Source organism: Camelus dromedarius, chromosome 9 (assembly GCF_036321535.1).
Source record: "Camelus dromedarius isolate mCamDro1 chromosome 9, mCamDro1.pat, whole genome shotgun sequence".
NCBI classification, from domain to species: Eukaryota; Metazoa; Chordata; class Mammalia; order Artiodactyla; family Camelidae; genus Camelus; species Camelus dromedarius.
Genome location: NC_087444.1, coordinates 80,357,526 through 80,377,762, shown reverse-complemented (window position 1 = coordinate 80,377,762; position 20,237 = coordinate 80,357,526). Strand labels below are relative to the sequence as shown.

General features: G+C 48.4%; 1 protein-coding gene and 2 long non-coding RNA genes across 6 annotated transcripts; 2 read left to right on the top strand and 1 right to left on the bottom strand.

Annotated features, from left to right (window-relative positions):
* The first annotated feature begins 709 nt into the window (after positions 1-709).
* On the top strand, positions 710-3,708 carry LOC135322147 (uncharacterized). Its single transcript, XR_010382513.1, has 2 exons — positions 710-929; positions 3,332-3,708. It is a non-coding gene; the product is annotated as an uncharacterized LOC135322147 (long non-coding RNA).
* LOC116154690 (uncharacterized) lies at positions 3,125-10,336 on the bottom strand. Of its 4 annotated transcripts, none has more exons than XR_010382509.1 (3): positions 9,545-10,336; positions 7,833-8,976; positions 3,125-6,932 (listed from the first exon to the last, which is right to left on the bottom strand). It is a non-coding gene; the product is annotated as an uncharacterized LOC116154690 (long non-coding RNA). The 4 variants fall into 4 exon arrangements; XR_004138629.2 differs by lacking the exon at positions 9,545-10,336 and having other exon boundaries at positions 3,125-6,345; positions 6,841-6,932; positions 7,833-9,538; XR_010382510.1 differs by lacking the exon at positions 9,545-10,336 and adding an exon at positions 9,168-9,538.
* Positions 10,337-10,654: 318 nt separating this feature from the next.
* Positions 10,655-18,056, top strand: ZNF132 (zinc finger protein 132). The gene is made up of 3 exons (XM_010989221.3): positions 10,655-10,790; positions 12,697-12,865; positions 14,098-18,056. The coding sequence occupies exons 1-3, from the start codon at positions 10,776-10,778 to the stop codon at positions 16,041-16,043; spliced, it is 2,130 nt and encodes a 709-aa protein (XP_010987523.1). The 5' UTR covers positions 10,655-10,775; the 3' UTR covers positions 16,044-18,056.
* The last annotated feature ends 2,181 nt before the right edge of the window (positions 18,057-20,237 follow it).

Genomic DNA, 20,237 nt, shown 5'->3' with positions numbered 1-20,237 from the left:
TGGTGATGAGAATAACAGTAACAGTAACAGCTCTCTCGTGTGTTTAGCACCATGTGCCTCGCCCCGTGCTAAGCACTTTTCATGTCGCCTCTAGTGAGGAAAGTTGTGGTCCTGTCCAAATTTTATCCCAGGACTTTGCATTAGAGCTGATTCTGAGTGAGTTTCAGAATCCCCAGGGGGGCTTGTCGGGCTCAGCCCAGAGTTTCTGACCCGGGGGTGGCGGTGGTGCTGGCGGGGGCAAGAAGTTGCATTTCTAGAAAGTTTCCCCAGTGATGCTGATACAACTAATTCAGGGACCACAGATTGGGGACCACTGGACAGAAATTTAAGGTTTCTAAACAACATCTCCACGAGGGAGCTCGTACCTTCCTCTGACACACTCAGAGGAGAGAAGTGGTTCCCCAGGGGCCAACTCAGGGCTGGAAGCCCGAGGCCCAGCACACCAGTCATTCGCGGGACAGCGATCTCAGCAGGAGGAAACCTGGGAGCGGCCCCTTTAAGAGGAAACACAGAAACGCCCTAGTCAGCCTTTTCTTTTTTTTTTTTTTTTTATCTCGGTGCTCGCTTACCAGCGCCCTTCCCGCGGCCGCTTGGGCGTTGCCATGGAAACTACATTGCCCACAAGGCCTCAGGGGACGGCGGCAGGCTCTGAAACAATCACAGCCGAGAAGAGGAGCTGCTTCCGGCTGCTCATGTCTACGGAGGCGGGACTTCCGGCAAAGCCATCCTTGGCGTTTCTTAAGCTCTTGACGGGCCGTTTTCTGTCGGCCTTGGGGACCCGAACACTGGGTTGGGGCCGCTTTCCAGGCGCCTTTTCGGGACCGAGCCGAGGTGGACAGCGAGGAGGGTGGGACCGGCCTCCGGGCTCTGCAATGTCCTGTTAAGAGGTGTCCTCCGTCTCCACGGCCCCAGGGGGCGGCCTTTACACGGTGAGGACTGAGGCTCCGAATGCAACGGGCGGTGGGCTGGCCCCGGCCTGGTGGGGTGTGGGGATAGGCAGGCCCGCCCGCCCGGTTCCGATGGTGGCGGCGCTGAGCGACCTGGTGCGGGTGAGTGGACGGTGCCCGCAGCCCCCACTCACTCGGACCTATACACACACGTGGCCTGGGACCCCGATAGAGGGGAGGGGTGCCCCGGGATTCTAAGGCTCGACCCATTCACTACTGGGACCCTGAGATCACTCCAAGCCCAAGGGCTCGAGTCCTGGCCAGGGGTCGTGTGGAAAGTTTCTCATTCCTGGAATCCAGAGGGACGAGGTGTGCAAATGCTTGCAGGTGCAGCTCGGCTGGGAGTGTTCAGGAAACTGATGTCTGGAGGACAGGACCGTGGCCTGTAATCTGAGGGTGGTGGGAACCACGGAAGGTTTGGAGCAGAAGAGGCAGGTGATCTGACTCTCGTGTTCACAGGCTTCCTCAGGCTGCAGAGTGGAAAACAGAGGGGTGAAGGGAGATAAAAGGAGGCACACAAGGATGCTACCTTAATACATTAGTGAGTAATGGCAACTTGGCCAGAGTGCTGACTGGAGTTGGGAGATGTCATTGGAGTTTGGATCTGCCTTTTAAGCCAACCTGATTTTATGTGGAGGGTTAGAGAGGAGGAAGAGAGGATGCCCCACAGATTTTTTGGCCTCTGCAATTACAAGGTGGAGGTGCATCGACCGAAATGGGGAAGTTGGTGGGTGTAGCAGGTTTCAGCAGGATGGAGCAGGTGGATTTTGACCCTGCTGAGGCTGTGATGTCCCAGAGACTTCTGAGTGCAGGGCTAAGTTATGGTGAGGGATTCTGCTTGGAGACATCCAGTTGGCCTTAGCCAGCCTGTGGACTGAGGTGGAGCTCAGGTTCAGATTTAGGAGGGAGCATCTTCAGGTCATGGTGATGGATGCCCTACAGGGACAGCTGAAGACTGGGTGGCTGGCTTGGGTCCTTGGGCAGGGATGGTGGGTGTACAAAGTCAGATGAAGGGAGGAACAGCCACAAGGTAGGGTATGTGTAGGACAGGAGGGTCCAGAAGGTGACCAAGTTCCCTGGGGCGGAGGCTGAGGCGAATGTAGACGGTGGGTGACAGCAGGAGGGGGGCTGGTGCTTGTTCCACCCTCTCTGGCTCTCCAGCCTTTCTCCTCCTCCCTCTGGGGCCTGTGAATTTCAGTTGGGGTCAAAGTTACAGGATAGCTGAGCCATGTGAGACTCAGTCCTCCAGCACAGGTGGGACAGACATCTGTCATCAGAGCGCAATCCTTTGTAGCCTGAATGGTCAGCTATGTGTAAACCTGGTAAAATGGAGACTTCTGGCGAAGTGTCCTTGACCTGAATGTGCCCTGTGGTCTCCCCAGCAGGGCTCTGTGCAGGGTAGGCAGTCTGCTCTGTGTGTGTGTGGTGGGTGTGCGTGCAAGTGTACAGGTGTGCATATCTGTGCACATGTGGGTGTATGATCACGTTCATGTGCCAGAACATCCAAAGCACAGCCCTTGTGGCTCTGAGCATCTACGAATGGGGCTACCGACACCCCCACCCCACCGCCGATTCTACAGGAAGGCTGGCCTGTAACTGTAACACAGGAAGGGAGCGTTAACTGAGCCCCAGGTCCACTAAGTGCCTGAAGCCAGGTGCCCAGTGGACCTTTGGGTTCCATGTACCCAAACTGGCCAAGGCAATTCAACAAAGAAAATACAATTTCTTCAACCAGTAGTGCTGGAACAATTGCACAGGCATATGCAGTAACCATAAACCTCCACCCACACCTCAAGTCATCTGCAAAAGTTAACTCAAAATTGATCATAGACAATGTGTAAAACTTTTAACCATAAAACTTCTAGAAGGAAGCATAGCGACCTTGGATTTCTTAAACATACCATAAAAAGCATTACAAGAAAAAGATAAATCAGTAGCCTTCATCAAAATTTTACACTTCTTGTTTTCAACAGTCACTCTGAAGAAAATGAAAATGTTAGCCACAGACTGGGAAAGCTATGTGCATGACAAATACTGACAAATGACTTGAATGCAGACTATTTAAAGAACTCTGACAACTTAATAGGACAAACAACCTAATTTTAAAGAATGGGCAAGAGTGACTTGAACACTCACTTCACTAAAGAAGATACAGGGATGGCAAACATGCACACGGCTTCTGTGTAAGATATTTATTTAAGGCTCACAGCACCCTCAGGTGGTCTAGAGACAGTCAGGTGGTAAAGAACACAAACTCTGGAGCTACACACCACGGCTGGTAATTAGTTGTGCACCCTTGGACGAGTTACAGATGCTCTAGGATTCAGGCTCCCCTATGTGTAAGAGCTGACTGACAATGACTCCCCTATGTTTAACGATGGCAGGTATGCATACCATCACCCACATGGACACCATCGTCAAAGCGTCTCAGCTGCCTGACAGAAAGGGCACAGTCACTCCAGGCTGCCAGTCTCTCCCACTCCATTTCCTCGCACCCAGTGTTTCTTTACCACTTAATATACCCACCTGGCTCTTGCATGAATACAAGGAGGTGACCCTGCCTCACAGGATCGGGGGTCCAGAGGGCACATCTCCCAGCCTGGCAGATGAGCTTCCTGTCATCATTGCTGTGATGTGATGTGAAACATCCTTTACAACAAGAAAAGGCAACCTCTTCTCCTGGATCAGCATGAAGGTTTCAGAGCCCCTCTCACTTCCCCAGATGCACTCTTGGCATCCAAATAAAAAGATTTAGAACACAGACTCTTTCAGCCTTTCCCAGGAGAGCAGAAATGCAAAAAGGAAAGGAAGAAGAAGTGTCTTTACTTGCAGATGACGTGATCCTGTTTGTAAAAAACACCCCAAGGAATCCATTTTAAAAAGAAAATCTATTATAGTAAAGTTTAGCAAGGTGGTAGGAGAAAACCCAAAATATATTACCAACAAACAACCTGAAAATGAAATTCACGAAACCATTCCATTCACAGTAGCCTAAAAAAGAATAGGGTGAGAATACATACATTTAACAAAAGAAGTGCCAATACTTGTACTCTGAAAACTATAAAACGGTGCTAAGAGAAACATCTAGGGGACATCCCATGTTCTTGGGTTAGAAGGCTCAATGTTTTGAAATGACAGTACTCCCACACTGATACACAGATTTCATGCCATTCCTACCAAAACTACAGCTGACGTTCCGGGTAGAAACTAACAAGCTGATCCTAAATTTGTATAGATATACAAGACCTACAACAGCCAAACCAACTTTGGCAAGGAACAAAGTGGGATTTACCTTACCTAATTTCAGAAGTTTTTATAAAGCTAAGGTGATCAAGACAGTGTACTACTGGCATAAGGATAGACAGATCTGTAGATCTAGAGATCAACAGAACAGATCTGAGAGTACCAAAATTCCCTTCATTAATTTTCAACAAAGTTACATTTGGAAGTACACCTTTTCAGCAAATGATTCTGGGAAAATTAGATATCCACATGTAAAAAGATGAATTTAGACCCTTACCTCACGCCATACATAAAAGTTACTATGAAAAGCATCATAAACATAAGAGCTAAAACTGAAATTTATATAAGAAAACAGGCAAAGAGTTTATAGGTATGACACCAAAAGGAAGTACATAAAAGGAAAAACTAATAAATTTTACTTCAAGTGTAAAATTTTACATCAAAATGTAAACTTTTACTCTTCAAAAGACACCACTGAGAAAAATAAAAAAAGACGACCTACATACTGAGAGACAATACTTGTGTGTGTGTGTGTGTGTATATATATATATATATATATATATATATATATATATATACACACATATGGATTCTGGATACAGAATCTCTGGAGAACTTTACAACTCAATGGTAAGAAGATAACCCTATTAGAAATCAGCAAAAGAGATGAACAGACATTTCATTATGGAAGATAAACAGATGGTTAATAAGCATGTGGAAAGATGCCTGACATCATTACTTATTAGGAAAATGCAGATTAAAACTCCACTGAGATGACTGTTTAATGGGTGCAGAGTCTTACCTTAGGATGAGGAAGAAATTCTAGAGACATAAAGGGAAACACCTGCACAACTGTGGGGATTCATGCCATTGAACTGTATGCTTAAAATGGTTAAAATGATAAGCTTTATGTATATTTTGCCATGATTAAAAAAAATCCATTGAGATATCATTTCACACCTACTAGGATGACAACACCAAGTCATCTTGATGTTGGGAAGAAGGTGGAGAAACTGGAACAGTCCTACAGTGCTGATAAGAATATAAAGTGGCACAGACACTTTGGAAAATGGTGTGGGAGTTACTAAAGAGTTAAACACAAACCTACCATATGACTTGGCAATTCTACTCCTAGGAATTGACCTAAGAGAAATGAAAACATGTCTAAGCAAAGATTTGTCGACAAGTGTTCCTAGCAGCCTTATTTATAATTGCCAAGAATTGGAAACAATTAAAAAGTCTATCAACTGGTGATGAATAAAATCTGCTATATCTGCACAAGAGAATATTATTCAGCAATAAAACGGAATAAAATAATACTGATATGTGATATAATATGAATGAACCTCAAAAACGTTATGCAAAGTGATAGAAACCAGACACAAAAGGCTACATGCTGTATGAATCCATGAATACGAAATATCCAGAAAAGGGAACCATAGAGACAGAGAGGAGATTTGGTGGCTGCCAGGTGCTGGGGGGGTGGGAGGAGGTTCTGACTATAAAAGTGCCCAAAGGAACTGTCTGGGGCAATGGGAACGGGGTCAGGTAGTGGCTGCACAACTCTGTAATTAAGTAAAAGCATTAACTTGTACACTTATCCTGGGTGTGGTGTCGTGGGGAGCATTCCCAGCTTCTTCTGGACCAAACACTCTTCCCCAGGAGAAAGCAGGTCAGAAGCTTCAGAAAAGAGGCTTTTGTGCTTTCATTTCCCAGGGGCACGGGGTAGAAATGGAAATTGAGTCTCGGCTGGGCAGAGATGCTCCAGACCTTGCTGCTGTGCCCCGAGCCAGGTGTACAGGCCCCCGATGGCTAATCTGGGAGCCCCTCTCCATTCACGCCATCCATTGGCTATGACTCCAACATCCAAGGAGAGTAACTGGAGACAGGTTCACTGTCAAGTAGGACCAGGCAGCGGGGTGGTGGGAAGGGATGAAACCATCACATCATGAGGACCTGATGGAGCACCACAAGGGCATTGCTGGTGTCAGATGCAGGCTTCACACGTCGGCGAATGGGCGTCTTCTCCAGAGGCCCCCGGAAACTATCCCATCAGGCCCCGAGCTCGGAGCAGTAGTCCAATCCATGCCAAAGTCAATCACGAGAGGACAGCAAGGTGCCACTCCACTGGGTGCAGGGCCCCGCCCTCAGGGAACTGCAGGCAGGGAACAGGCGACTGCTTATGCTGAGCAACTGTGCAGTGATCGTCAAACAACAAGGCTTCTTCCATGAGACCCAGTGGTGCCACAGTGCTCCCAGCCCTCCGCACCTCACCCAGCACAGCAGGGCAGTGTCTCCCCCCGATGGAGGCCCATCTGCACAAGGTCTAGCCTGTGCCTGAAGGCTACTCGTAGGGCCTCTCTTGAATGTTAATTCTTTTATACTGAACGAGGTTAAAGAAGAGGCTGATTATTTTAAATAATATGTTAACAAGGCGGGGGGGGGGGGACAAGGAGTAGTTGAAGACGTTACTGTATTTCCTGCCCTCCAAAGGCTTTTCCCCAGAGTGAAGTGGCCGGTGCTGGGCAAGGCACAAGTGTGGCGACACCCCTCCATGCCAGCCATGCACTTGGAGCTTTATCCAGTGTGAAGCACTAGACCCAAACATGCAGAAGCTGCAGCTTTCTGCTCTCCTGCTCACAACACTCACAGCACGGTGACTTGCTGCCGCAAAACAGGATGAGATATGACAGGAGCTTTTCAACATCAGCTGTGCTCATGAGCCTTTCTCTTCAATGGGGCCTGTATAAAACAGGTTCCATGTTTCCATTGTGCAAATGCAGTAGCTTTCCTGGAGCTACTGCATTTGCACAACTGCTCTGGGGTGTGAATTTTTTGGTGCTAACGAGAGCAGAGCTCTGAATGGAGAGGCCCACGTTCATCAATGTGGACGTTCTGGTGCAGGGGCAGTGCAAAATCTTGCTCCAGGCTGGGCCTCACTCCCTGCCCTTATAAGGGGTTCTCTGGGGCAAACACTTTGGTACTCAAGGGAGACAGGTCTGGCTGCAGGCTTTCTCATGTCACACTCAAAGATGTGAACACACTCCAGCTTTCTCAGGAGGGAGACAAAGGTGAAGGCCTTCAAAATGCACCAGGGATTTGCTCCCCATTCTGAAGTGTGTTTGATGGTAGAAAAGGGATGCGACCCTGGAACACCTTTCCACATGCTATGCCTTGATCGGGCGTCCCCTCACTGTCACTTCTCCATGGCTTCTGCAGTATGGGGAGTTGGCAGGGCCTCAGCATCTGGTCCCAGACAGGTGCTGGGCAGTGAGGGGAGCCCAGGCCTGGGACCATCGACACTGGGCCCACCTTCCTCAGAGGGAACAAGCCATCCTCGCATTAGAGCAGGTTTTCAGGAACTGTTTAGGGAGATGTATCAGCTCAGGATGTGTTAAGGGGAGGCCAGTGGGGGAGGACCTGGCCTAAGAGGGGAGAAGGAGAAAGGCTGAAAGGCAAAGGACCAAGAGGGGTTAGCCAGGAGACAGAAGTCAGGTGAAGGTCGGATAGGGGAGTGTCAGATAGACAGGAAAGAGGCATGGCTACTCACACTGGTGCCAGGGCAACAGAAGGCACAGCTCAGGAACCAAGAAAGAGGCCAGCCCGCTACCACAGGCCCCTCCACACCTTTCTTGCACTCACCAGAACTAGTCTTCCACGGGCCTCTCTGGCCATGGACTGACTGGAGCTGCCCTTCCACCAGCCAGGTCCCCTGTCGATGTTCAAGCTGGGTGACTGCTTTGGGCCGGTGGGAGCACAGCAGGTAATTCTTCAAGGCATTTGTGAGAGGTTAGCAGCCCCAGGTCCCTGTGATTCACCCTCTGACCTGGTGACCAAGGTGGCTGAGGGCCACTTATGCACCTGAGAGAACCGAACCTGGCAAACTGAACACCCAGGGAAGGCCTCACTGGAAGAGCTCCGTGGCTCCAGAATCAGTGACCCTGTGAGTGCCCATGATGCCAGTAAAGGGGTGGACAAGGGACAGATGGCGGAAAACTTTTGCTGGAGGAGGCGTGACAGAGAGATGGAAAAGTCACAGAGCCTGACTGAGTTACCTGACCAGAAAATAATGGAGCTGGGTGTGATGTGCTATTCGGGCAGTGATACTTCTGACCCTGGTTGTCAAAGTCCCAAGACCAAGGGGGTTGGGCTTGTTTACACAGTAGTCTGGAAGGAGAGGTAGCAGGACACAGGCCAGCACTGGGGCCAGCAGCTCCTCTCTCAGGAAAACAGCAGCCTGGCCTGGTGAAAGACAGCACCACGCCACAGCAGAAGCCCCGCTGGACCTCACTAAGGAGACCCACTTCTTCAGAAAAAGGTCCCTGGGCCCTGCAACACCAGGCAAAGAGCACATGGATTTGATCTAAGCACTGGGCACTGGACCTGGGACCCCAGTCTCCGTCCTGCCTGCAGCCTCCTCTTATGCTTCCAAATGCTGTCCCTGGACACTCTTGCTCACCCTTTCACATCTGAGAGCAGGGCCTGTTCCTGGGTGTGCACTCTCCCCACATCCACTGGTGTGTGCACAGTGCTTCTCTTTCTCTGCACCCATCTCCTCCACCCAGCCACCGGTTCCTAGTCTGGACAGCGCACACTCACCTCAGGGCCCATCTGCAACCACAACCTAGGACTTTCCTTCCAAAATCGCATTCGCAGATCTTTCCCTGATCCAGGCCACCAGGGCACTGCAGCCTGGGCATCCAGAGGCCAAATGGGAAGTCCTTGTTTGTTCACGACTCATGTGTCACCGCCACTCAGGGGTCTCCAGACAACTCCGACTTTACACCTGCAAAACCCAACCGCTGGTCTTCTCCTGAACACCCTCCTCCTGTCGACCTCCAATCTCCATCTCATTCTTTATCTGAACACTTGGGATGGTCCTTTATCGTCCACTTACACTCACTTACTTACAAATGTAACAGGAAGTCCTATGACTCCACCTTGAAAAACCCATCTGCAATCTGTTGTTTCTCTCACCTCTCCTGCTTGTTCTGAACAGGACACCCGAAGAATGCAGCCACACTCTCAGGAAGCTGCCTGGTTTCAGCCCCATCACAACTCTTCACCCACGAGCACGTTCAGTGTGACTACCCAGTATCTACTGGGACAGTTTCAAAATCCTCAGATCATGGCCATCCTCCTTCCACTGAAAATTTCCTGTGGTTCTCAGCACCCTCCGCCCGTCACAGCGGTAGGACTCCTTTCCTGATGCTCTTGGTTCCCCGCAGCGGAGACATGAGAACTTTCCTGAATGCTCTCAGGTCAGTCTCACCTGCGAGTCTTTGCACATGCACAGTCCTCCGCCTGCACGCTCCACACTTCATCATAACAGATTCTGAAATGGAGACACTTACCTGTGAACGTAACACTGTCCTTAACACCGAGGCCTGCGGCTCAATCACGGCCTTGGGGCACTGGGGCTCGGAGTCCAGCCGGGTGGAGGCCAGGAGACCCACCTCACCTGTGCCTAGACCATGGGCTCGCTTATCACGCCTGCAGTCCAGCCACACGCTGGGTCACAGCCTCGGGATGGGTGGCTTTTGAGCCTGAGTCTTCTACCCCGGAAAGCGGACACAACGCCAAGGGCGACAACTCCGCGGAGGCCACCGGCACAGACGGCCTTGACGGAGGCCCCGGCGGACACCCCCTCGCGGGGCCGCGCCCTGACAGGCAGAGACACTGAGCTCGGGGCGGCGGAGCACTCGCTGCGGGCACGGGCGTACAGGGCACAGAAGCGGGACCTCCCGGACTCTCATGTCTACCCCATTCCAGTTTCTGCAAACCAGAAAGCCTCTTGGACGCCGGCCACAGCCCAGCAACTAGGTTCCTCTACCTTGCGCCGCCATAACGGCGGGACACGGAAGCAACAGTCCGACCCCGAAAGTCCCGCCCCCAACAGGGCGGCCCTCCCAGAAACGCCCCTCTCCTAGACTACCACTGGTCAGAGTCCCACAGACGTCCGGAAATGCCCGTCTCCTGAGCTCTCATTGGTCAACACTGGTGTGGCCACTGGACGGTCTTTTTGATTAATGTAGTTAGTGTCGCGTAAGCTGTGCGGAGTGGCGCGCTCTTCCTGATCACCTAGGCAACGTTCAGGTGGCCCCACGATTGGCGCAGGGAAAAGCGTCATAGTCAACCGCGAGCCTCGAGCCAGTGAAGGGTCAGGGTTTGGGCGTTTCCGCGTGGGCAGCTGAGGGTGGGGCGGGACTTCCGGCGTCGCCATTGACGTCTTCGTTTTGTGGCGGGTCGGGCTGTCCAGTGACGGCAGCTGGAATGCGTGGCAAGGGGGCCGGGGACGTGCTGGGACCCTCACTGCACCTTTGCACGCAATTTTACCCCGGTGACGGCCCCGCCTTCCTGAGCGTGGGCTTTCCGTGAGACTCCACGCACTTTTGTCCCACATTCCCTGGGGGCAGCTCCCATTTCATACCCGGCAAGACTGAGGCCCTGAGTGCAACCCTAAAGCTGTGGTCACCCTTTCCAGTGGCTGTGGAGGGGTTCGGATGAGCCCGCGGAGCTCATCCTGGTAGCCATCTCTCACGGCCCCATCCGCCCACAGGCTCTGACCGGGCTCGCAGGGTCGGCATGGACCCGGCGCAGGTGAGTGGTGAGGATGCCAGGTCACCCGCTCGGATCCCCGCCCTCATGATCCTGGAGCTCTGGTTAGGGAATGATGGTGGCCCGGACTCTTGGCCTGCACACGAGTCTGTCGCCCTCAGGGTCAGTTTCCCCTAGCATCCTGAACCCAAGCCAGAGGTTGTACGGAGATGGGGAATCACATGCGGTAAGGTCTGGAAAGGTCCTTGGCACAGGGACCAGCGTAAGTACATTGCTTGGAGGTATCAGGTGGAAGTGTTCAGGGAAACCACAGGTGTCCATTACATCTGGTGTAAATAAAAAGCAGGAGAACTGGAGGCAGGCCTGGAGTGGCAGACTGAGGTGCTGGGCCTCTATTCTCAGTGTGGTGCGAGTCATGGGAAGTTTCGAACAGGGGCAGGGGGAATGGTGATGCGACTCAGTTCTTAACAAGGTCCTTCTGGATGCTGGGTGAAGAGACTGGGAGGTGGGTTGAGTTGAGACAGGAAGACCATCCAGGAGGTGACTGCAGTAGTCCAGGGGAAGGCTTTTGGTGGCTGGAGCAGAGGTGTGCCTGTGGAGGTAGAAGTGGTTGGCTCCTGGATGTGCTCTTCCAGTAGGGTGGGCTAGATTTCCTCATGTAGGGCAGTGAGATAGCATCGTTGACCCTGGTAGGTTTTTCAGATGTGGAAGTTGCTTGGAGTAGATTTCAGAGAGAATATAAAGAATTGGGTTTTGGCTGCATTGTATTTGAGGTGTCCCAGAGACAGCCAAATTGAGGTGCCAAGTGTGCTTTTGGCCAGGTCCCGGCTGGAGACTTCCAAGGGGTGGAGGCTTGTGTTTACACACTGTGTGCAGCCGTGAGTTGGGTTCAGGATGGTGACCAAGCCTCTGAGTAGACAGTAGATCTGGAATGAACAAATGAAGCATAGAAGTAACTGAGGCGGGATGACAGTGCGGCCCAAAGCAAGCTTGTTTTACCTCTCTACAGCTCACCAAGTGTTTGTGGCCAGCCTCTTTGGGGGCTGGGGGTTTTGTTAGGCTGCTGGAGTGGCAGGGACACAAAAGGTCAATCCAAGCTAAGAGTCCCCAAGCCAAGGGTGGGGGCCAGCAGAGCTGGGATTTGTATATTAGGAAAGACAGCTGTGACTGGTGAAGGGACAGCATATTCAAGGTTAGAGGTGGGAGAGAGTAGGGGTGTTTGAGATCTACTCATGTTTCTGGGGTGTAAGGTTGAAGCAACAGGGGAAGGAAGGGAGGCATTAACTAGATGGGTGATGGTGTCCCTGTAAGCGGAGGGTTTTGGCGGTCAAGGTCAGTATTGGATCCAGCTTGCTTTGGTAGGCAAGCTAGGTGTATAGTGGTATATGGGGACACTACAGAGATGCCTGTGGTGTGGCCAGGGAGAGGGGTGATGGTATTGGGGGCCCGGGGCAGTGCAGATATGAGGATGGAATGATCCCAAGAGTGATGTGTACAAGGTAAGAGAATGTGAACTAATGATCCCAGAACCCTGGTACCAGACAGGCTTAAGGGAGGAAAGAGAGCCCAAGTTTTCTCCTATTTCCTTATATTTGGGAGATGTACCTGGAAGGCACAAGGGAAATTGGCTAGTGGGGAAGTGGGGGTGTGTACCAACTCAGAGCTCAGACAGCATCCATCTGCCCACCTGCCATTTGTCTCACTGGTTGGGGATTGGTCCGGATATAGTGACCAGTGGGACTACAGGGAGAGAAGGACACCAGTGGTGCCAGGACCCATTATCTCCTAGGTGAGGGCCTGAACAGGAGGGTGGGCTGCAGGTGGGTGAGAGGGAGATGGGCTGAGGGGTCACGGGAAGAGGAGATGCCAGTGGTAGATGTTACAGAACTCTTGAGTCACAGGTCAAGGGCTGGGATGTGCCCATCTGACTATTTTGTGTGTTTTTCAGCACACCTCTTGGCCCCCTGGCTTAGCTGTCTCATCGCTGCAGAACCTGGTGACCTTCGAGGATGTGGCTGTGCGCTTCTGCAAAGAGGAGTGGGGGCTCCTTGATGCAGCCCAGAGGCATCTGTACCACAGTGTGATGCTGGAGAACCTGGAGCTTGTGACCTCACTTGGTAAGCCCATAAGGCTCTGCTTTATGCCTTCTCCCCATAGGAAGTTCTGTTCGTCCCAGAGCTGGACCCGGGACACTGCTTCCTTCTGGGATCCTGCTGCAGGCGCTGTGAGTGCTGGGGCTGGGCTGTATCACTCCTCCTGTTTCTCCCTGGGCAGCCTCCGGAACAGTCCTAATAGCTGTTAGCTCCCACAGGGGCCTTGTGGAAGCAGAGGTTGGGGATCAGGCATTCTGGGCAGCCTAAAGGATCCCACTGAGCTCAACCAATTCCTGGCTGGGTGACCCAGTGTTTTAGTGGGGTTTGGTATGTATTTGTTGTATAAATATAACCATACTCTAATTTTAGAGCATTTTCATTACCTAAAGAAAAACTTTGTACCCATTAGCAGTCAGTCTTCATCCTCCCTCATTCCTTTCCCCTGAGTCCTAGGCATCCACTGATGTACTTTCCTACTATATAGATTTGCTTATTCTAGACATTTCTTATAAATGCAGTCATACAATGTATGTTTTCCTCTGACTGGCTTTCACTTAGCATAATGTTTTTGAGCTTCGTCCGTGAGCTTTTAGCACATGTTGTAATATGTTACTCATGATTATGGCTGAATAATATCCCATTGTATAGATTATGGCTATACCAGTTTGTTTACCCATTCTTCAGTTGATGGGCATCTGGCTTGTTTCCACTTTTTGGCCGTTATGCAAATGACAGTTGTTATGAACATTCACATGCAAGTTTTCATATAGATATGTTCTCATTTCTCTTGGGTGGAATTGCTAAATGGTTTTCCAAACTGGTAGCACCATTTTAAATTCCTACTGCAGTGTATGAGTGTTCCAGTTTCTCTACTTGTTACTGTCTTTTTTCTTATCGTTATCCTGGTGGTGTGAAGTGGTATCTCCTTGTGGTTTGAGTTTGCATTCCTCTAATGACTAACGATGTTGAGCATCTTTTCCTGTGCTCAGTGGCCATTTGTGTATATGTATCTTTTTTTGAGAAATGTCTTTTCAAATCTTTGCCTCTGTGTCCTTGTCTCTGGCGAGGCCTCCTTTACTCTCTGGTTTGGCTGGGCCCTGCCCTGCACAGTGGGCCTTTCACTCTAATTCTGGTCCTCTTGGTCTATCAACAAACCCTTGGACCAATTCCTGAGTGTGTCAGTTACACATTTCTAATGAAGTAACTCTTTCCACTAAGTAGAACATTCAGTTAACCAGAAATTTCCTGGCTTTCAGGTTGTTGGCATGGAGTGGAAGATAAGGAGGTACATTCTAAGCAGAATGCTTCTGTAGAAGTGGTGTCACAGGCCAGGATTCCTAGTGTACATCCTTCCACCCAAAAGGCTGACAACTGTGACATGTGTGACCCATCCTTGAAAGACACTTTGCACCTAGATGGACATCAAGGAACACATCTTAAGTTGACTCCCAACACATGTGTAGCATGTGGAAGAGGGTTTTGGTTTGGAGCAAACCTTCACCAGCATCAGAAGGAGCACAGTGGAGAAAAGCTTTTCAGATGGGTCAAGGACAGGGACTTGTTTGTGAAGAGCTCAGCAAGCTCAGTAGTCTACCTGTCAGAGAAGCCCTCTGCTTGTGGGTTAGGTGGTAAGGATGTCTCTGCCAGCCATGACCCCCTCCAGCACCCAAACACTGATGGCAGTGGGACACCACATACGAGCACAAAAGGCAGGGACGTCTCAGGCTCACCAAATGGTTCCAATCTTGGGCAGCTCCCAGAAGTTAATACCTCACAGAAGCCCTTCAGCTGCAATGACTGTGGAAAAGGCTTCCAGAAGACTTCCATCCTCCTCAACCACTTGAAAGCTCACTCTGAAGAGAGACCATTTAGATGCCCAACAGTTGGCAACTCCTTGGAGGAGAAATCAAACCTCGTTAATGACCACAAATTTCATACTGAAGAAGCATCTTATGTATGTAAGGAGTGTGGGAAGTCCTTTAGTCACCCATCTAAACTGAGGAAGCACCAGAAATTTCACACTGGAGTAAAATGTTATGAGTGCAGCAACTGTGGGAAAACCTTCAGCCACAAACTCACGTATGTTCACCACCGGAGAATTCACACAGGAGAAAGGCTTTATGAGTGCAGTGACTGTGGGAAAGCTTTCAATAACTGGTCACACCTCACTCGGCATGAGAAAGTTCACACTGGAGAAAGGCCTTTTGAGTGCAGCAAATGTGGAAGAGCCTTCAGCCAAAGCTCCAATTTCTTTCGGCATCAGAAAGTTCACACCCAAGTAAGGCCTTATGAGTGCAATCTGTGTAATAAGGCCTTCAGCCGCAGCTCTGCTCTCATTCAGCACTGGAGAGTTCACACCGGAGAAAGGCCTTTTGAGTGCGGTGAGTGTGGGAGAGCTTTTAACAATAACTCCAACCTTGCTCAGCATCAGAAAGTTCACACTGGAGAACGGCCATTTGAATGCAGTGAATGTGGAAGAGACTTCAGCCAAAGCTCCCACCTCCTTCGACATCAGAAAATTCACACTGGAGAACGGCCTTTTGGATGCAGTGAATGTGGGAAAGCCTTCAGCAATAGCTCCACCCTCATTCAGCACCAGAAAGTTCATACCAGACAAAGGCCTTATGAGTGCAGTGAATGTAGAAAAGCCTTCAGTCGCAGCTCCAGCCTGATTCAGCACTGGAGAATTCACACTGGAGAAAGGCCATATGAGTGCAGTGAATGTGGGAAAGCCTTTGCTCACAGTTCCAGTCTCATTGAGCACTGGAGAGTTCACACAAGAGAAAGGCCTTATGAGTGCAATGAATGTGGGAAATTCTTTAGCCAAAACTCCATTCTCATTAAACATCAGAAAGTTCACACTGGAGAACGGCCTTATGAGTGCACTGAATGTGGGAAATTCTTTAGCCGAAAGTCCAGCCTTATCTATCACTGGAGAGTTCACACTGGTGAAAGGCCTTATGAGTGCAGTGAATGCGGGAGAGCATTCAGCAATAACTCTCACCTGGTTCGTCACCAGAGAATTCACACAAACGAAAGGCCCTATGAGTGCAGCCAGTGTGGGAAAGCTTTTAGTGAAAGATCCACACTTGTTCGACACCAGATAGTTCACACCAGAGAAAGGACTTATGAGTGTGGCCTCTGTGGGAAGATCTTCAGTCGTCTCTGCAACCTTGCTCAGCATAAAAGGATCCACACCTGAGTGGAGCCATATGGAAATGGTCTGTGAGAAAGTCTTCACCCCAGTCAAACTTCATGGAGCAGAGTACCCACAGAGAAGCTACCTACGTGTGTCCCTGATGTGCAAGAGGCTTCAGGATCTGCTCTGCCCTTTCTGAGCAGCCCAGGAACCTAGGCAGTGCTGTCCCCCATCTGGAGCATAAAGCTCCTTCCAGCTGCCTGGATCCAAATATTTGCAGCAGTCACCTATATAGACATGGAGAGAAAATACCTCCCCATGCCTCCCTTCTCCTTTCCTGGAGAGAATCAGGATTTTCCAAGGCTCACTGGAATGGCTTCATTCCCATTGCCTCTGAGAGGGTTAGGGAATGAACCACCCCCACGCTGGTGGAAGGCCTTGAGGGATGTCCAGTTTGGTCCTGGGAAGATGCATGTTCCTCATGGACATAGAAAACTCTGCATGTAATCCCAGTGATGTGTCCAAGGAGCCCATGACTCACCTCCCAACCAACCACCTACCTTGGTCTGCTCTTTACTGTGTGATAATAACTTCATTGGTCAAGTCATTAATCCTGGGGGTTGTGGTGGGTCAGGTTGGTTAAACAACTGGAGGGAGTGGGGGATGGCTGATAGGGGGCACCCAGCAGTATCTGCCTCAGGCAGCATACAGTAGGGATGCAGGGACATGCTCTGTGTCCTCTCGTGGCTTACTTTGCATTGCTGTCTGAATGACTGGGAGAAACTGAAGGGATTGTGGAGTGAACCTACAGGCCTATGTTCCAGTTACCTGAGGGGCCAGAGCTCACCCTGAGGAAGGAAGGTGTTAGTCTGCAGCATCAGAGTGGTCTGTCAGATCAGGAGGCAGGAAGGCCCCTAGTTCTCAGAAGGAAGTCAGGGTTTCCCTTTTTTACTTTGCTATTTGTGTTCTTTGATGCACAAAAGTGTTGAATTTTGATGAAGTCCAATTTGTCTATTTCTTCTTCTGTTGCCTCTGCCTTTGGGATTATACTGAAGAAATCACTTGCAGATCCAGTGTCATAGAGCTCTTCCTCTATGTTTTCTTCTAAAAATTTCATGGCTTTAGCTAGTAAGTTTTTAAGTATTTGGTCCATTTTTAGTTAATTTTTGGGTATGATGTAAGGTAAACGTACAACTTAATTCTTTTGCATGTGGCTATCCAGTTTACCCAGCACCATTTGTTGAAAAGACTGTCCTTTCTCCATTGATAGTCTTGGCTCCCTTATTGAAAATCATTTGGCCACATACTTGAGGGTTCATTTCTGGGCCCTGTAGTTTATTCTGTTGGTCTGTATGTCTGTCATTATGTCTGTCACTGTTTTGATTACTGTTGCTGGTTTTGTTTGTTTGTTTTGTTTTTGCTTTGTGGTAAATTTTGAAATTAGGAAGTGTGAGTCCTCTAATTTTGTTCTTCTTTTTCAATATTGCTTTGACAATTACAGGGTCTGCTGAAATTCCATATGAATTTGAGTATGGATTTTTCTATTTCTGCCAAAAAAACAAAAAACAAAAAACTTTGGGTTTTGGGGATTGCATCTGAATTTATTCTTCTTTTGTGTGATTTGCTTATTCAGTAGAAAATGGCAAAAGTAATGAGGTTCACTCCAATGGTTACATTAAGTTATAGAAGAGTCCATCTTGCTAGCAGACTCACTACTGCAGAGATTCTCATTGCTTGCTTAATGAAGTAAGTGATCATACTGGGGAAATCTACGTGACACGGTACTAGGGGTGGCTTCTAGAAACTGCTGGCAGCCTGTAGGAGCTGAAGAAAAAAACTGAAGCTCTCACTTCTTACTGCCACAAGGAAATGAATGCTGCCAATAACCAGATGAACTTGGAAGGAGAACTCCAAACCAACACCTTGATTTCAGATTTGTAAAACCTGAATCAGAGGACCCAGGTAATCTGTGCCTGAACTCCTGACACACAGAAACCACACAGACACATGATCTGCAAGCTTGTGGTAACTGGTTACACAGCAACAGAAAACTAATACAGATTTTATTACCTGAAAGTTGAGTGTAGCTGTAACAAATACCTAAAATGTGTTTGAGGCTTTGGAATCAGATGGGTTGAAGCTAGTGGATTTTTGAGTAATGTGGTAGAAAAAGCCAAAATCACACAAATCAACTGTTGGTAGAAATCTAGACTTGGAAGAAACTGCAGGTGAGGACTCGGAGGGAAGTGAGGACCATATTAGTACAAACTTGCTATGTAATGGCAGAAAGCTGAGCAAAATTGTCTCCTGCCATTATGTGGAAAGCAGAATATGTAATGTACATAATTATATCACCACAGATATTGCCAAACAGTGCTAAAGGTGCCAGGTTTCCTCTTGCTGCTTGTGTTAAAATGTACGGAGGAGGGGGGAGAGTATAGCTCAGTGGTAGAGCACATGCTTAGCATGCGTGAGGTCCTGGGCTCAATCCCCAGTGCCTCCATAAAAGAATGAGAAAGAAAGAAAAGAAAATGTAAGAGGAGAACTGGGGAATAAGTGCAAAACAAAGTAATGAGGATTGGTGACTGTGAAAACTCTCAGCCTCCTCAATAGTGAACACCACTAAAATTAAAGAGATGTTTTCCAAGATGTCAAGAAAATGGGCTTTAGAGAGAAAGCCAAGGAATGACTGAAAGGTTTTTTCTAGAACCTCAGAAAGATCAGAAGGTCAGAGTATTCATCCAAACAGCCTCTTTAAGAGACTGATGTGCCTCACATATCCTCTTGACCAAATCACAGAGCCCTCAGATTACAAGCACTGTTCCCCAGCTGTCTCCGCACAAGGCAAAGGCAGAGAAAATATAAGTGGGTGAGACTTTTTCTGATGGAGAGATCATCATTAAAATCCATAGGAGACCCACAAGTATTTGAGAAAACTAGCAGACAAGACACCTGCAGGTTGGATCAAAAGGGAGAGGAAAAAGTACCCTGCAAATTCTACTGGCAAGAAGCAGGCTGGCTAACTACTTACCTGCAAACACATGTTGCCTTTCATAACCAAGGAATGGTGACTCAGAGAGAAAAATTAAGAGCCCAGCAAGGGGAGCTAAGTGCCCCCTTGAAACACAGTCAGGGAACTCCCAACCAGTGATGAAATTAAAGACTTGAAAGCAGCCAGAGAAAAGCTATTATGTACATGGAGCAGCCAAGATAAGGGTGACAGCAGACTTCTCAGGAAACAGTACAAGCAAGACAGTGCAACAGCATCTTTAAAGCACTGGAAGGATAAAACCCTGTAAATGGAGAATCCCACACCCAGTGAAAAGACCTTTCAAAGTTGAGGGTAAAGTGACGACTGTTTCACACATTCAAAAGCTAAGGGAATTTATTACCAGCAGACTTAGGAAATGTTACCCCCCAAAAGAAAAAAAGTCCTCCAAGCAGAAGGAAAATGATATCAGATGAAAATATGTATGTACCCAAAAGAATCAAAAGCACCAGAAATAATAATTGCCTAGGTAAATATAAAATACCTTTTTTTCTTTTTAATTTTTTTTACAAGATAACTGACTGTTAAATGCAACAATAATAGCAATGTATTATGGGATTACAATTTATAGAAGTAAAACTTATGAAAGAATAGCAGAAAGTCTGGGAAGGGAAAAATGATACCACACTGTTATAAGGATAAATGAAGTAGTGTAACATCACTTGAAGGTAGGCTATGATAAGTTAAAGATGTATACTATAAACCCCAGAACAGTCACTAAAATAATAATCAAAGAATATACATAGGTAATGAGCCAAAAACAAACAAAAAACCCAAAACAAAAAAGGCAAAAAGGAATCATGAAAACTTCTTAATGCAAAAGAAGGCAAAAGATGGGGAAAGGAAGACAAAGAGAAGAAGCAATAAATAAAAACCAATCATAAAATACTTAAATGGCCTAAACACTTTGAATTAAGAGACTGTTAGAAGAGCAAAACCCACCTTAAATACAAAGTCACAAATAAAATTAAAAGGCTGGGAAGAGACATGCCATGTTAATACTAATCCAGAGAAAGCTGAAGTGGGCTATATTAGTATCAAAGTCAGTTTTAGAGTGAAGAATATTAATAATGACAAAGATTATTTCATACCGATAAAGGTATTAATTAATCAAGACACACGACAGTCCTAAATGTTAATGTACCTAACGGTGCTTCAAGGCACATGAAGCAAATACTGATAGAATTGCAAGGAGAATCAGACAAATC

Coding starts and splice junctions, on each gene's coding strand:
- ZNF132 (XM_010989221.3), top strand. Junction 12,866..14,097: donor GGAGCTTGTGACCTCACTTG/GTAAGCCCATAA, acceptor CCTGGCTTTCAG/GTTGTTGGCATGGAGTGGAA.